Source organism: Dermochelys coriacea, chromosome 2 (assembly GCF_009764565.3).
Source record: "Dermochelys coriacea isolate rDerCor1 chromosome 2, rDerCor1.pri.v4, whole genome shotgun sequence".
NCBI lineage: Eukaryota > Metazoa > Chordata > Testudines > Dermochelyidae > Dermochelys > Dermochelys coriacea.
The window spans coordinates 264883050-264901248 of record NC_050069.1 but is presented as its reverse complement, the minus strand read 5'-3'; the positions used below and the strand labels follow the sequence as shown (position 1 = coordinate 264901248).

General features: G+C 47.6%; 1 protein-coding gene across 1 annotated transcript in view; it reads right to left on the bottom strand.

Moving 5' to 3' along the window:
• The window catches only part of WNT9A (Wnt family member 9A), a 78636-nt gene extending 60661 nt beyond the window's left edge, over positions 1-17975 (bottom strand). Inside the window, exon 1 of the mRNA XM_038391071.2 lies at positions 17830-17975. Within this exon, the coding sequence (XP_038246999.1) occupies positions 17830-17924 (95 nt within the window). The 5' untranslated portion in view covers positions 17925-17975. The remainder of the gene's footprint in view (positions 1-17829) is intronic.
• Positions 17976-18199: the final 224 nt, after the last annotated feature.

Genomic DNA, 18199 nt, shown 5'->3' with positions numbered 1-18199 from the left:
CAGACAGTCTAATGAGATTTTGAATCCTTAGGGCCAACATACAAGACTGACCAGAAGCTGGTGGTGCGAAGCCAGGGAAGAACATGCCAACTTGATGTCATGCTACCCAGGAGCCTGAATGCAACAGCTGCATCTTATACAAGGGATCTCATTGGGCCAAGTTAGTGTGGTGTATTGGGAGGGGTTATGTTGCCTGTGGGCTGTCTGGGATCTGCCTGCAGTTATGAAAGGCATGCACAGAGGGCTGTGGGACTAGAATCAGGTTGGTTAGTTTGATGTGTCTTTAGAGACGTGGCCTTTTATTTGAGCATTAGGATTAGATGTGCCTGAAGGAGAGGCACAACCAGAGAGAGTTTTTAAAAGGGAAGCTTTAAAAAAAAAAAAAAGCACATAAATGCAACACTTGTTTGCATGGAGCACCCACCCCTTCAAGGCATGGCTGAGTAACCAGAAACTGAACTAGAAGGGTTCACAGAGCAGAATCAATACCTTGAATTGCATGTGCAATTAGTCAGAATGTAGTAAAAGTGGTGGAGATCAGAGTATTAAGTTACAGCTGGATTTTTGCAAGATCCTGAAAATTAGGTACAACTTGGACTGTGTGCGCCAAGTCCAGGAGATGATGATGACAACGAAGCACTCTTATGGGCAATAGTATTGTATATGTTCCTACTCCATTTCCTGCTTGGGCATCAGATACCACTTGTTCATTTCAACAAATGCACCATAAGAATGGCCATACTGAGTCAGACAAGGTCCTTCTAGCCCAATATCCAGTCTTTGACAGTGGCTAATGACCAGAACAGGCAAGCAAGTGATCCATCCCCTGTCACCCATTCCCAGCTTCTAGCAAACAGAGGCTAGAGACACCATCCCTGCCCATCCTGGCTAATAGCCATTGATGGACCTATCCTCCATGAGCTTATCTAGTTCTTTTGCACTCAGTTAAAATCTTGGCCTTCACAACATCCTCTGGCAAGGAGTTCCAGAGGTTGACTGTGCTTTGTAAGAGGAAATACTTCCTTTTGTTTGGTTTAAGCCTGCTGCCTATTAATTTCATTGGGTGACCCCTGGTTCTTGTGTTATGACGGTAGGGACCGTCGAATCGTGGAGGTCAACGAATGGCTACGCAGGTGGTGTCGGAGAGAAGGCTTTGGATTCTTTGACCATGGGATGGTGTTCCATGAAGGAGGAGTACTGGGCAGAGACGGGCTCCATCTTACGAAGAGAGGGAAGAACATCTTTGCCAGCAGGCTGGCTAACCTAGTGAGGAGGGCTTTAAACTAGGTTCACCGGGGGAAGGAGACCAAAGCCCTGAGGTAAGTGGGAAAGCGGGATACCGGGAGGAAGCACAGGCAGGAATGTCTGTGAGGGGAGGGCTCCTGCCTCATACTGGGAATGAGGGGCGATCAACAGGTTATCTCAAGTGCTTATATACAAATGCACAAAGCCTTGGAAACAAGCAGGGAGAACTGGAGGTCCTGGTGATGTCAAGGAATTATGACGTGATTGGAATAACAGAGACTTGGTGGGATAACTCACATGACTGGAGTACAGTCATGGATGGTTATAAACTGTTCAGGAAGGACAGGCAGGGCAGAAAAGGTGGGGGAGTAGCACTGTATGTAAGGGAGCAGTATGACTGCTCAGAGCTCCGGTACGAAACTGTGGAAAAACCTGAGTGTCTCTGGATTAAGTTTAGAAGTGTGTGCAACAAGAGTGATGTCATGGTGGGAGTCTGCTATAGACCACCGGACCAGGGGGATGAGGTGGATGAGGCTTTCTTCCGGCAACTCACGGAAGCTACTAGATCGCATGCCCTGATTCTCATGGGTGACTTTAATTTTCCTGATATCTGCTGGGAGAGCAATACAGCGGTGCATAGACAATCCAGGAAGTTTTTGGAAAGCGTAGGGGACAATTTCCTGGTGCAAGTGCTAGGGGAGCCAACTAGGGGGAGCGCTTTTCTTGACCTGCTGCTCACAAACCGGGTAGAATTAGTGGGGGAAGCAAAAGTGGATGGGAATCTGGGAGGCAGTGACCATGAGTTGGTTGAGTTCAGGATCCTGACGCAGGGAAGAAAGGTAAGCAGCAGGATACGGACCCTGGACTTCAGGAAAGCAGACTTTGACTCCCTCAGGGAACAGATGGCCAGGATCCCCTGGGGGACTAACATGAAAGGGAAGGGAGTCCAGGAGAGCTGGCTGTATTTCAAGGAATCCCTGTTGAGGTTACAGGGACAAACCATCCCGATGAGTCGAAAGAATAGTAAATATGGCAAGCGACCAGCTTGGCTTAATGGTGAAATCCTAGCGGATCTTAAACATAAAAAAGAAGCTTACAAGAAGTGGAAGGTTGGGCATATGACCAGGGAAGAGTATAAAAATATTGCTCGGGCATGTAGGAAAGATACCAGGAGGGCCAAATCGCACCTGGAGCTGCAGCTAGCAAGAGATGTCAAGAGTAACAAGAAGGGTTTCTTCAGGTATGTTGGCAACAAGAAGAAAGCCAAGGAAAGTGTGGGCCCCTTACTGAATGAGGGAGGCAAGCTAGTGACAGAGGATGTGGAAAAAGCTAATGTACTCAATGCTTTTTTTGCCTCTGTTTTCACTAACAAGGTCAGCTCCCAGACTGCTGTGCTGGGCATCACAAAATGGGGAAGAGATGGCCAGCCCTCTGGAGAGATAGAGGTGGTTAGGGACTATTTAGAAAAGCTGGACGTGCACAAGTCCATGGGGCCGGACGAATTGCATCCGAGAGTGCTGAGGGAATTGGCGGCTGTGATTGCAGAGCCCTTGGCCATTATCTTTGAAAACTCGTGGCGAACGGGGGAAGTCCCGGATGACTGGAAAAAGGCTAATGTAGTGCCCATCTTTAAAAAAGGGAAGAAGGAGGATCCTGGGAACTACAGGCCGGTCAGCCTCACCTCAGTCCCTGGAAAAATCATGGAGCAGGTCCTCAAAGAATCAATCCTGAAGCACTTAGAGGAGAGGAAAGTGATCAGGAACAGTCAGCATGGATTCACCAAGGGAAGGTCATGCCTGACTAATCTAATCGCCTTTTATGATGAGATTACTGGTTCTGTGGATGAAGGGAAAGCAGTGGATGTATTGTTTCTTGACTTTAGCAAAGCTTTTGACACGGTCTCCCACAGCATTCTTGTCAGCAAGTTAAGGAAGTATGGGCTGGATGAATGCACTATAAGGTGGGTAGAAAGCTGGCTAGATTGTCGGGCTCAACGGGTAGTGATCAATGGCTCCATGTCTAGTTGGCAGCCGGTGTCAAGTGGAGTGCCCCAGGGGTCGGTCCTGGGGCCCGTTTTGTTCAATATCTTCATAAATGATCTGGAGGATGGTGTGGATTGCACTCTCAGCAAATTTGCGGATGATACTAAACTGGGAGGAGTGGTAGATACGCTGGAGGGGAGGGATAGGATACAGAAGGACCTAGACAAATTGGAAGATTGGGCCAAAAGAAATCTAATGAGGTTCAATAAGGATAAGTGCAGGGTCCTGCACTTAGGATGGAAGAATCCAATGCACCGCTACAGACTAGGGACCGAATGGCTCGGCAGCAGTTCTGCGGAAAAGGACCTAGGGGTGACAGTGGACGAGAAGCTGGATATGAGTCAGCAGTGTGCCCTTGTTGCCAAGAAGGCCAATGGCATTTTGGGATGTATAAGTAGGGGCATAGCGAGCAGATCGAGGGACGTGATCGTTCCCCTCTATTCGACACTGGTGAGGCCTCATCTGGAGTACTGTGTCCAGTTTTGGGCCCCACACTACAAGAAGGATGTGGATAAATTGGAAAGAGTACAGCGAAGGGCAACAAAAATGATTAGGGGTCTAGAGCACATGACTTATGAGGAGAGGCTGAGGGAGCTGGGATTGTTTAGTCTGCAGAAGAGAAGAATGAGGGGGGATTTGATAGCTGCTTTCAACTACCTGAAAGGGGGTTTCAAAGAGGATGGCTCTAGACTGTTCTCAATGGTAGCAGATGACAGAACGAGGAGTAATGGTCTCAAGTTGCAATGGGGGAGGTTTAGATTGGATATTAGGAAAAACTTTTTCACTAAGAGGGTGGTGAAACACTGGAATGCGTTACCTAGGGAGGTGGTAGAATCTCCTTCCTTAGAGGTTTTTAAGGTCAGGCTTGACAAAGCCCTGGCTAGGATGATTTAACTGGGACTTGGTCCTGCTTTGAGCAGGGGGTTGGACTAGATGACCTTCTGGGGTCCCTTCCAACCCTGATATTCTATGATTCTAAGTAAACACTTCATTTACTTTCTCCACACCGGTCATGATTTTAGAGACCTCCATCATATCCCTTTTAATTGTCTCTTTTCCAAGATGAAGTCAGTCTTAATCTCCCCTCATATGGTCTCACAGAGCTGAGAAATTTTAAATTCAGGAATCTTATGCAGCTGATTGGCAACAGAAACAGCCATAAATAAGGCACCTCATGAAGATGGAGCTCGAAGTGTCCGACTGGCGCTTACCCTAACGGGCTCCTAAGAATGAATTGGCTCATCTCAAACCTATCCAGGCACAAGTTTACGAACAGCTGAAATCAATGAGAGCCTCTGCTTACGCCAGGTTAGAATGACCAACAGATTAAGGTGGGGATACTGGGGCAGGTGAAATATTTCAGGAATGTCTAAGGTATATGAGCACAAATCCCAGATTCACAAGAGGACTTATGGCTAAAATCATGAAGGCACATTAGAAAGTTTCCCCTTAAAAATTTAACAAAGCCTTCTCCAAGCAGTGAGATTTTCACTAGATCAGAATTAGTGAAATGTTATTCCTTCAAGTGGACTAAAGTACCCAAGTAGTAAACTCATTGGTGCTCCATGGAAGGAGCAAGGATTAAGAGGAAAAGCCACTTAATTCACCTGCTGCCACTGCCAATGAAAGTGCTCCCTCTCAGATATTTTCTAGTCCAGAATGCCAGAACCCCATGGCTTAGGTCCACTTCCCTTGGGAGATGTGCTATAGTACACATTCTACAGTTCTTTGAAGGACACAGGAGACAATGTGGTCATTCTAAGCTCCTGAATGTGCCATTCTTGAAGGCCAATGCACATAGCTTCTCATCCTTCCACAACAGTGGTGGGACAGTTGTTACTTAACCAGCCACTAGGTATAGTGTAACTAAATAACTTCAGTTTTTGAAGCCTTCTGGCACAGTCTCCCCCCAGTTTGAGGAAGCACTTTTGCAGCAGCTACTCATTGTCAAGAGGAGTTTTTATTCCAGGCTTCCCTAGATACTGGTCAGTGATCTTGTAGCTGTGCTGGATGGTTAGGTCAATAAAAAAAAACAAACCAAAACAAAAAAAAACCACACACCCACACAGACCAATGTGACTTTTCTTCCAGTCTCATCCTGTAAGAGCTGGTGAATGAGCAATCTAGACTTCTAATGAAGACTTGTTACTCTTAATATAAAGAAGGTTGACTTGGAATCTGTGTAGTAATACTGTAAGGAACTGTCTCATCATGAAAGGTGATGCAGTATTTGCAATCCAAGTCAGTACAAACTAAGAGCTTTAACACCAGATCTATTCCAGGTTTATACATGCTCATAGAATATCTACTATGTATTTTTGCCTATTTGCAACCCTTGAGAAAGCTCAAGTATATTTAAATTATTCCCCTCACCTCTCAAGTTTTTGTAAAGATAGCTCCCCACCCTTGACTCTTCTGGAAAAAGAAATTAATACTGGAAGCAAAAGCAAAGAGCTACACATGTCAGACAGTTGTTTTGACCGTTTCAAATATGAAGTTCTTTGCAACAGCTATATAAAAAAAGCTACAGATTTTTCCATATGCCAGAGCAATTCCCTTGAGTTTAGCCAATATGTTTATCTATGTAAAGTCATGAAATACTCCGTTCTAGTTACTACTTTGCACTGTGCTGCTACCATAAGGAGTAGAGCTTACTGTGGTAGATTAAAAAAGTCTGAGATTTTAACCAAGATCAGCTTTTCATCCAGCAAAGGTCAGATTCTGGATCTAGATTGCGCTTGGGGACTGCATGAGTATAAAGTCAAATAGTTTATTTTGCCATCTCAGTTTTAGAAGTAAAAAGGAGTTCTGTAACAGAGCTACATTTTGTAAAAACATGACAGCTCATTTTGCAGCATCTTTGACATAAAAAAAGGATGAGAGATACAGAACTAAGTATTTCTGACTAGGTTATCTTGATCTATTTTAGACACTGGAATGGTTCATTAGCACTTGGCTTTTATGACTTTGTGATCTATATTAAACAAAAACATGTAAAGCTATCTAAAGAGATTGGAACTTTTTTGGACTTTGTCATCAGGATGTTCAAGCCAGTCTAGCTCCCACAGACTCCTTTGAAAATCCTGGTCTAAAGAAGAGAAATATGTAGGCCAACACTTTACCCCTTCCAATGAAAATCAAAATTCTGCCTTAAAGGTTTTATCTTCCTACTCCCCAGTCTCCCAAATGAAGGTTTGTTTAAAACAAAGACGGTTGCATTTAAGATATTTAGCTTTTATCCCACAGTCCACTGGCTTGGGTTCCATATGAATTGGACTAGCTCTCCAGCAGTGGGATCTGACAGATCAGAATGAGTAAGTGGACATGTGTATATTGGCTGGTTACAACTAGGGCTACCTAATGCTCAGTATTTGGTAGGGATACAGTCTTCAGAGCACATCACAAAGTCTCTGCCACCATGTGGTCTAAGATGTAGCTTTAGATCACAAGCTTCTAGTTACTATATTGTGCTATAGTGTCTGACCCAGCTGCCCCACTTAGAACCTAAGGGCCATCCACTGATGTGCATTTCTGTAAGGATTTGCTTGCAGATTCAGACAGTGGTATGTGGCATTAGCATGATACTAGCAATAAAGACACCTCAGGCGACAGAGAAGGGTGCTTCTTCAAAACCAGTTCCAAGCCTTTAGATCAGTTTTCAACCCTCCTTGCCCATGTTAAGCATCTGATCTTAATTCTCAACTGATATGGAAAACTTGGATTCCTCCCCCTGTGTTTATACATCATTACTACTATGAGGAGGAGGGAGAGCGAGCACAAATGTGAATGCCTGCTCCCCACATTGGATTTGACTGGTGGGATTCTTTCACTCCATTTAAGAGCCATAGTTAGCTCTGCTGGCTTGTTCCACACTAAATTGGAGCAGCATACAAGGTGATCTATTGAGTCTTTCATGAGACTCATGTTCACTAGGGGTCTCATGCAAAGCACATTCAAGTGACTGGGAGTGTTTCAAGTGACTTTGGATCAGCCTGTAGAAGTCCCAAGGTTGGTTGGTGTCATCTCCATGATGAGCTGACAGCCTCACTTACTGCACCGTGACAATAGCTAAAGATGCCTACACTGAGGGCTGTAGATTTAAAGGCTAAGAGGGACCATTATGATGTGGCACGACAAAGCCCAGAACTTCACCCAGCGATTCCTGCCTCAAGTTCAGTAACTGAATTCACCCCATCCTTTGGGAAGCTACTACAGTGTTAAATTACCCACACTGAAAAGTCTGCACTGTATTTTCAATTTGGCTGGCAGGTGAAGCCATCCATCCATCGGCTCTTATGTCTGTGTCTGCTAGGTTAGAGCATCAAGTTTGAGGAGGTCTTTGCCTGGCGTAGGTACTGTCTGGACTGCTTGACTCATCTTTTAAACCTTCTGATGATTGCAGAAACTTGAGCTCTTAGTCTGGAAAATGCCCCCTACAAACTATGAATCATGTGTGCAACTCTTCCCTGACCCTTTCCCTATTTAGGGTAGATATCAGAACTGCACAGATTGCAGTAGTGGAATCCTCAATGCCATGTATGATGGGATCTCACCTCTTCATGCTTAGTACTCCCCCTAGTTATACAGCCAAGTATTGCAACAGCCCTTTTGGCCAAAGCATTGCACTGGGAGTTTGTGATCAATGCACTTCTACCTCAGTTGCTTTTCAGTCTCACCATCTCTTCAATTACAGGAGAAGGAAACCTATTCTAGAAGTACCTCCAATTTTCCTCCCTTCTGCCCTAAAAGGATATCACTGATGTTGGTTAGCCCAACAGAGCATGCCGTGCTACAAATGTTTTCCTTGAGCTAGCAATGAACCGATGGGAATGGGAGGGGGACAAGCAAATGTTGACATAAGCTAGAGTCTGGCGTGATAGTTCCCCAGTCTGAATGTATCAGGTTTGTCTTTGTTCATTTTAAACCCCTTCTGTTCACAGCCCCACCAACCCACCCTGCAACTTAATTCAATTACCAGCCACTGAATAAGATTTAGGCAGCTTGGTTATGCTGTGATAAAGCATGAGCCCTTTAATTACACACTCATGAGCTTTCTGAATTGGGGTTGTAAGGTGCAAACTGGACTTCCTTTAATTGTGATTAGCAGCTTTCAATAAGCAAGTTAATCATTGACCTGGCCCTCCACCAGGAGACACTTGAAATCTTTAGGACTCTGGTGAAGTTCTGCATAGCCAGTTCCACGAAAGAAAAGAACCTGCCAAGTAGGAAGAGGACAGTTGCACCTAGAAGCCCCAGCCAAGGTTGGGGCCCGGTTGTACTAGGTGTTGTAAGCTAGGTTACCTATTAAGGTGCTGTTCATCAGGGTAAGAGGGAAAACCATTAGCCCTATTTACAGAGGGGGAACTGAGGCAATAAAAAAAATGTGGTAGCTCCAGGAATTGAACCCTGGCCTTCTGAAGTGCAAGGCCATCCTTCCTCTCCCAAGACTATAGGGCAACCTTTCCCAGATCTCCCTTGCACACTGCTGGCAGAGGGAGCAGATAGATCCCAGGAAGTTAAGCACCCACATGTGGATTTGTGCATCTAGGTCTGAAAGCACTGCCCTTCACGCTCTGCTGTGGCAACAGCAAGTCTATTAAGGTCAGATTGCATCAGGTATATGGGCAAGAGCTACCCTCCATGCCTGGGGTGAGAAGGGGCCAGAATTTACTAATGTACACTGCCAAAGAGCCACAGTAATAGATCAGCTCCACCTTCAGGTCACTTTGCAAATGCAGTCCAGTACTCCTGTTAGGTAGGCTAAAGTGTAAATGCTTTCATCTTCATCATCTGCTCCTGTGTATGTGGTTCCCTCTGCAGAAGGGGATTGTTAAAAGCTGCTTCTTGAATTCACCCAGGTCAAGGCCTACAATTTGGAAACTGGAGATCATGGTTTGTTGATCATATCCATAAAAAAAGCCCACACATTCACCTCACTCATTTTAAAGAGGGTGAGGAAACTACTATTCCAGCTCAGGACCAAACCAAATGCTCTCTCACATTTACTCCCATGAAGTATGAGAAGAAAGGCATAGTCTTGAACCGATGTCCCATGTAGTAAAGGGACTAGAAAATCTCTCACCTTTTCCCAGTTCCCTCTTGTACTACTTTTGAGTGTTGTCATTGTTTGGATTCCAAGACCACACATTTGGGTCTGGAGGATTGAGACCTCTGTATGGACCACTGGGACCATTAAAGAGTGCCATAGGAGCGTTAAACAGCATTGAGGGGTGTTAGGCCCACATTCCTGGCCAGATTCCAATTTGGGGAATTACATTCTGCCTATATAAATTCCAGCTGTAGTTTCAACTGGATACAGTATTCCTCACTTGCCATCATAGCTCATTTTTCTAAACAGCTGCTGCGTTTCACTCTGGAGAAAGATAAAATAGCCTATGGTACTTGTCAAAAGTACAGGCCTGAGTGGGTTATATCTAGTCCATAGTCTATACCACAGTTCAAGAACCTGTAGCATAGGCAACACCTTGAGTCTATGCACCACTTTCCCTAGATCACACTACCATCCAATGTCAGCTACAGAAATTCCCTAAATGGAAAGGTAATATTAGGATGTTATTTAGAGTATGTTTACATTGACTTTGGCAACTGGAGACTAAGAAATAGAATCCTTAGTTTTGTTTATTACCCAAGGTGCTATATGGACAGAAGTATGCAAGTGTCCAGACAGTCTCATGACTTCTGTGAGACCACTTGGTAAGAGTGCCAGTATCAGGCAATACCCAAACTAAAAGGGCAAGTGCTTCTTGGCCTGCCAGGACAGAAATGCTTATAGGCCAGTAAGTAGTTCTGAACATTGGAGTGAACTGGGGTGGGGGGGAAGGTCACTCCACATTGCAGATGCAGGAGAAGCACCAAAGGTGGGTGTAGGACATCCCCTGGGATGTTGAAGGAGAATCAGCCTGCATCTGGGGCCAGAGAAGACATTCCTGAGCAGCAAGTGCTTGCAGTGCTGGCCTGTGACCCAGCCAGCCTGCCCTGACCCCAGAGGTAGCTATAGCAATCCATGTGTAAAGAATACTGGGGTCTATCAAGATGGACACCGGTAACACAACTGTTATAGAATGTTATTACCTTGCCTTGTCAAATGTTTGCAGTGGGACAGATCTGACGACAGACTATCTGATCTCAAAACCACACACGCACCAGGGCCTAACAGCCACCTCTGCTTCCTACTCACCTGCAGTAGTGTGGCACACGATTGGCCTTAATGATCCGTCACCCAAGCAGGGCACTGCTAATCTCATCATCTGTTACTTCAGAGGCCAATAATGCAAAGTCCACAGGGATTCCCTAAATGTTATCTTAACATCTGCCCTACAAAGAAAAGAAGAGCAAAATAATCCAAAACTTTTAAGCAACAAGAAAAATGGAGAAGTGATTTTTCTTTTCGCTTTGGGCTGCTCCAAGATACCCCCCTCAACTATCAAAAGATATTTGAGAAAAGTTTGGCACATCCTATGCAGCTGGTCTAAGTGCTTTTAGTATTTTGGAAGCAATCATCTTTAACTACTCATGGAAGAGAAGAAGCCAATCTATAGGAGATGCCTTCATAGGGCATGCACCACTGTTTGTAGTGGTGTTCTGCCTTACAATACCCTTTACCCTAGCAGTTGTGTTGTCCTTTCCTCAAGGTGTCCCAAATCACTGAAAGTCTAGGTTCTTAAGAGAACAAGGCCTGCCTCACGTTAGTGGAGAAAGTCTGTTAGTTCAGTTTGGAAGACTCAAGTACTACAGTGATTGAGGCCAATTAAGAGCCTAGATTGGTCTAGGAGGTCACCCTAAGGGACGAGTACAAGATTGTTTCCTACAGCACGTTCTCTAGACCAGGGGTTCTCACAGCCTCTTTGAGGCCCCCCACAACATGCCATAAAAACTTCATGGCCCACCTGTGCCACAATAACTGGTTTTCTGCATATAGAAGCCAGGGCCAGCATTAGGGGGTAGCAAGCAGGGCAGTTGCCTGGGGCCCCATGTCACAGGGGCCCCCCAGGCAGCTAAGTTTCTCAGGCTTTGGCTTCAGTCCCAGATGAAAGGGCTCAGGACCCCTGCTTCAGACCCATGTGGTGGGACTTCAACTTTCTGCCCTCAACCCCAGAAAGTCTAACACTGGCCCTGCTTGGCAGACCCCCTGAAACCTGCTCACAGCCCCCCAGGAGTCCACAGACCACTGCTCTAGACTTTATGAAGTCACAAGGGAGGAAGATTCCCCCCCCCCCCCGTTCCTTTGGCAGACTCCTTTTCTGTCGTCACAGGTCTTTCAGTCCTATGGTTCTAGGGACACTGGGTAGGGGAGAAAGGGACCTCAAGAGGTCATCTACTCTAGTCCCCTGCTCTCATGGCATGACTAAGTATTATCTAGACCACCCCTGACAGGTGTTCGTCTAACCTCTTCTTAAAAACCTCCTGTGACAGATTCCACAACCTCCCTAAGCAATTTGTTCCAGTACTTCCTCACCCTGATAGTTAGGAAGTTTCCTTAAGTCCAACCAAAACCTTCCTTGCTGCAATTTAAGTCCATTGCTTCTTGTCTATCCTCAGAGGTTAAGAACAATTTTTCACCCATCTCCTTGGAGCAGCCTTTTATGTCCTTGAAAAAGACATCATGTCCCCCCTCAGTCTTCTCTGCTCCAGACTAAAACCCATTTTTCCCCAATCTTTCCTTGGGGGTCATGTTTTCTAGACCTTTAATCATTTTTCTTGTTCTTCTCTGGACTTCCTCCAGTTTGTCCACATCTTTCCTGAAGTGTAGCACCCAAAACTGGACACAATACTCCAGCTGAGACCCTTTCAGCACAGATTAGAGTATTCCATTTAAAGACACTTTAGTACTCTTGGAATAAGCTTGTTAGGCTTCCTTGGGCCACTACCATATATTCTTTCCATCTCTAGTGTCTAAATTCAGACTTGTTTGGGTGCCACACCACCATCACTCCAGGAACAACATTTGTGACCGTCACTTCCAATCTAATATTACACTAAGCACATCAGTTGACAAAAACACCTGCTTCTCCTCCCCCAAGTGGAAGAAGAGACTTAGGATTAAAGGGACAGGAGTCATGAGATCCAAGTTCCAATCTGCTACAGATCGGTAGTCCAACGTCAGGCAAAACAGCTTATGCCTTTTCCTTCTGTTACAGGATAATGTTGACCCGCCTTTGTAAAGCGCTTTGAGTTTCATGGACAGGACACAGTATAACCAGAGGACTACAAACACGGTCCTGTGTGATTCTAGCAATTAAGAGTCTTCTACAATACAGCATGTACACAAAAGCAAGGAACTAAGATCAGGAAAAAATTATATATATTTTCTCCACCACTTTTCAGGTACTCTACAATTCCCAGTGGATCAGTCTCAAGGATCCAGAGAAGAAAATTAAGGAGCCCCCCCCCTCAGGTTGATGGTATGAACACAATAATTCTACATTCTAGAGGGACACTCTTCAGTCTTGCTAGACCATCCTGCTACTTCTGCAGTCTCTCCTTTGCAGGCAAGCTGACACCAGCGTTACTGCCTGCTGACACAATCTCGTTAACTTGTAACCATGCACAATTTCTGTCCCAGTGGCACTAATTACTGAGTAGGCCACCCATTTGGAAACACTGAATTCTTTCCCTGAAACAATTCGTTTGGGTGGAATGCAGGGGAGCGGGGGAAGGGAGAAGAGAGGAAGAGGGGGCATCATCCACAGCTGTCTCGATTCCTTTTCGGACTGCGGAACGGAGCAGCCAAGTTGGGAGCTCCAGGGTGACATCTGTTTAACACGGCCGCCTGCAGTTCACCCCTCTCTGAATGGAGACTTTAAAGAATCGCTGCTGAGATGTTTAATTCTCCTAAGAAAGGCTCCACAAAGAAGTGAAGTCAGTTTTAACAGCCAAGAGGGGCATTGCACTTAGGGGTGGGTGCTGAAGGCCAAGCTAGAGTCACACTAGACATCGTGGTGCTTTAAAAGCAAGTGCTGACAACAAGACGAGGCAGATTCTGCTCTGGTGCAAATCCCAAGTATGCTGAAAGAGGATATATGTTGGTTAATCCGGCATAGCTCTAGGAGCAGAATTTGACTCAATTTCCCTGGAGATTAGGTACTTAGTGCAGTTTTCACTTTAGTCTCGTACCTAAATGAGGAATCTCACAGTAGACCTTTGCAAGGGAGGTGATCAGCTTTCTGACTCGGGCCAAGGGGAGTCACAGCCCATGCTGCCTGGCAGGGGAAAATTGATCACATTCATGTTTTTAAGAGCCACCTAGCGCCCTGTGGGGCATCTTTTCACCCTGATTCTGGCATGTAAAGCAGAAGCCTTTCCATTTGCAACCTTAGGGGTGCCCATACTAAAAAGTGCAGCACACCCAAGTATACCTTCCATGCACACTCTGTAAATCATGTACTGTTGTGGATTAACAAGGACTATGAACCCAGTTATTGAATATTCTTGTGTGTAAGAAGGCTCAGTGAGCATGATCTCTGCTTTAATTCTCTTGAACAATGAAGATATTAGCAGCAGATGCTAATCATTTGCAGGGCTCTAAACAGACAGAAAAGATGCTGCCTTAATTAACATAAGAAAACTTCATTTTGCACAGCAAAATGGGAAGCTCACCTAGCAGGTGGAACAGCCAGCATTTCCTCCCCAACCTACCCTGCAAGATGCTTAAGAATAATCAAGCCTAGTCTGGAAAATTCAAGTAGCAACACAAACAGACCCTCTGCTCAGCAATGCAAGAAATTCCCTGAGACTAAGAAGGGAATCTGGAATTAAGTCAGGTGCAATGTTCACTGTGCCCTTCTCTTGACCCAGGCTATTAGTTTTGAAGTGCCTATAATCTAAACTGACCATTGGAGGCAGGCTTTAGGAAAGGCTACTCCTAACAGCTGCAATAGACTACCTGTTCCACTACAGCATTAGCACAGCATGGTTTAAACATCTCAGAACAATCCTCAGTCAGCACAGAGATTAGAGCTAGACTGCAAATGTTTAGCATAGTCTGATATTTTAGATGCTGCGTGATGTAGTTTGCAGAGGCACAAACTTCAGTGTGCTTGTGGGACTGCAGGACCCTTACCACGAAACCCTCACAAAAGGAGAGGGCCTATCTCACAAAGCTAGCCCAGGAGCAAAAAGTTAAACAGCACGGGTTTGGGAAGGGAGCAGGCAAGCAGCAGTGTTTTGAAAAGTTTGCCAGACCACAGAGCAAGACAATAGATATGTCTTACTGGAAGAAGAAATCTCAGCTCCATTAGGAAACCACTCACTGGGGATTGTGTAGCTCAAGGTGATGGAGTATACAAACCCCAGAGACAGAAGCTAGATTCACTATTAGATTTCACGTTAGTTTACTGGACTGGGTCTCCTGATCTCACTCCATCCTGCTCCCTCTACCCACTGCAAGTTGATCCCATTTCAAAAACAGATTCTTTGAAAGAGACAAGAAATAACCCCACAATGCTTGCCCCAGCCACTGGGGGGATTAACAGAGCATAAAAGACTTAAACTGCCCCGACGGCTTCAGTGTCTAAATTCAAGTTTCTCTGAGACCAGTTGATCTTGCCACTGTGAGGTTTTAGCCCAGTGACTGACATGGGAAGCAAAGCCAGCAGAAATTATAGATAGATCTATTGCTAAAAGGGAAAGCCAGGTCTTCAGGAGGATGCAGAGGTAAAGGAGGAGAAGAAACCAGATGGGGGGGGGGGGGAGGTACTTTTTCCTCCTTACATATGATTAGCTTTAGACCCCAATTCAGCATATTGAAAGCCCCCAACCCCAAAGCAAGCTTTCCCATGAAATATTTAGTTTTCTTTGAGAACAGGATACACCTGCAAGTCTCCGCCTGTCAATCCCCCTCTAACTCCACAGGCTCCATTCATGGGTTGACGGAACCCTCTGCTGGTGCAAGTGTGAAATTGCACGTAAAGCCCCGTCTTCAAACTGGGGGAAGACGCAACAGGTGACAAGCGGGGGTCGACCCATGCTAGCAGCACACCAAATCCACACTGCAGGAGAGGACCAGGAGGCGCCCTGTAGCCAAGGAAAAGGTGTATTCCAGGAGAGCAGTGAAGAAAGGACACTCCAGGAAAAGCCAGGCGCTTGCTGTTACAGCGGACAAAGCTGCATGCAAGAACAGTGAAAGCTGCAAACCTCAAACCAAAACCCCACACTTCATGTCTCACTGTTCTTTACCTGCAAACTAGAAAGGGTTTTTCCAATGCGATTAGCAAGCTCACTGGTCTTTGGCATACACACCAGAGTGCAATTGTCACTATATTTCCTTTGAGAGAGAAAGCTGCGAAATTAGACCCAGAATAGCTGAACCAGACAAATCTGGTGTGTTCAAACCAGAAACAAATACCAATTCAAAAGCTACATTAAAAAACCCACATGAACACTTTCGGAGACTCGAGAGTCTTGAGATACAGGAAGAAAAACTTGTTTTGATTTCCTGCCCCAGAAAGCACAGTTACAGGAGATGCATAATAGCAATGATCCGACACTTTCAATAGAACAGCGAGCCGGGGGGGGGGGGAATTAGATTCAGTTATTTTTCTATAAAAACAGTTTGTAAACATCTGGATTTTGCAAGTGTGTTTTATGCTCATTAACTTGGTGGGGAGAGCTATGATTTCGGGGGAGGGGAAGAGAACAGAGGAGCTTTTATCCCTTAAGGGGGCTTCCCATGATTTACTGCAAGTTTAGACAACTGAACAACAAAATTGCACCTAGCTGAGGGTGCAAATCCCTTCTCCATCCTCTAGGTCCCAAAGCAAATCCCTCCCTCTCACACACACGGAGAGTTTTCCCGGCTACTGCCAATTTCTGGAAGTCACGGTTTTTGTGAAACTAAAGAGTAACTTGATTTCAAAGCTACATGACCCCTAAACAGAATAGCTCTGGAGACAAGAGCAGCTGGATCCCTAGGACAGACCCACCAACGTGCCTTTTGCTATTGTATAAGTCGTGCCCTTAAGTTGCACTGTATGCAGGGAAGGGGGTGGGGGAGGGTGGACCACAAACATAAGAAAAATATCAGCTTGCAGACTACGCTATTACAGGAAAGACAAAATAAGACTCCAGAATCAGCACCATTTATTTATTTATTTTTAAGTAAACCCCACTTCAAAATAATCTCAGCCAGTCTGTCCAGGCTACATGGAGAGATTCAAAGCAGACGCCAAATACAAGAGCCATGAGTACAACTCAGTGCTGTAAATTACTATGGGGGGGGGGGGGGGAATCCCACTTAAACACAAACAAACAGCTCCCAAGCAACAACCTGCAGCTTCTAGACTTCCGGGGATTAATGACAACTTGGAAATGCAAGACAAGCAACGTCCTGCGCCCCGTTTCCAGAGGCTTGACAACGAGCAAGGCTCCCGGAGCCGGGTGACTCCGCCAGAAGCAGCCGATTGCGGGGTGAAGTGGGGAGGAGAGACCGAGTCCGGTTTGTGTCCCTTCCACACCCCAGATTTCTCTCTCTGCTGTTCCGTGCCTAGGCAGACACACTCCGCCGGCTCCCAGGGCCAGCCCCCGGCTCACCCCGGCCAGCTGATGCCAGCTACAAGAACTCGCAGGGTGGATCAGCCACAGTAAAGGGTTAGGGGGAACTGGCTCCCAAACGCCTTCGCATCTCGCCTCACGGGGAAGGCGCCCAGATGTGGGCTAGATCCCTGGCCTCGACCCACCCCAGGCAGTCAGGAAGGGGGGGGGGGGCGCATTGACACAGTCCTTGCGCCAGGCAAGAGCAGGAGCATCCCCGCCCTGGAGGGGCAGAGACAGACACCGTGGCGACCCCCGAGTACGACCGGCACAAGACAAGCCCTTTGCAGCCAGCCCCAGCCTGGTCCAGGGGGCAGTTGTTGCAGAGGGTGCGGGGGACTAGACCATGGAGGGAGGCGCCCCGGCTCACCGGCCCGGGGGAGGAGACGGGAGGGTCCCGGGGTGCCGCTGGGCTGGGGGCGGGGGGGCGCAAGGTGCAGCGGGGGAGCTCACAGGCTATTTGCGAGACGGTGGGTGCAGGGCTGCGAGCGCCAGGGGCACCGAGAGGGTGCAGGGGAGGGGCGGCGGAACGCAGCCTGGGGGACAGGGGGGCGCTGGGCTCACTGAGGTGAGGGTCCAGGTTGGAGCTGCCCGGGGGGAAGCGGGGGTGCAGGGCGCGGGGAAGTGACGGAAGCTACAGGGGGGTGCCGGATGAAGCTGCCCTGGGGGAAGCGGGGGTGCAGGGGGAGCTGCCCTGGGGTGCCGGATGGAGCTGCCCTGGGGGAAGCGGGGATGCAGGGGGAGCTGCCCTGGGGTGCCGGATGGAGCTGCCCTGGGGGAAGCGGGGGTGCAGGGGGAGCTGCCCTGGGGTGCCGGATGGAGCTGCCCTGGGGGAAGCGGGGGTGCAGGGGGAGCTGCCCTGGGGTGCCGGATGGAGCTGCCCTGGGGGAAGCGGGGGTGCCGGAGGAAGCTGCATTGGGGTGCCGGGGGAAGCTGCCCTGGGGGAAGCTGCCTTGGGGTGCCGCGTTGGGGCCGGGGCGCCGGGCGGACCTACCCGAAGTAGGCGGCGGAGGGTCCCGGGGCGCCGCCAAGCAGCACTAGGAGCGCGCAGGAGGAGAGCCATCCCAGAAGGAGGTGTCCATCCAGCATTTTGCTGCAGCGCTAGGGCTGATCATCTCGTTTCCCCGCAGAGCCCGATGAGGCTCCGGCTGCCCGAGCCGCCCTCTTATAGCCGGGGAGGCAGCGAGTGCCCAGCCGGGAGCGGGGCGGGGCCTCGGGGGCCGGCCCCGCCCACAGGCCCCGCCCACACGCCGTGAGGGCTCTGCGGGGAGGGGCGGGGACGACTGAGGAGGGGCGGGGTTAAGGGCTCAGGCTCCGCCCCCAGCAGGGGCAGGCACATGCGACTGTGAGGGGCGGGCTGGGAG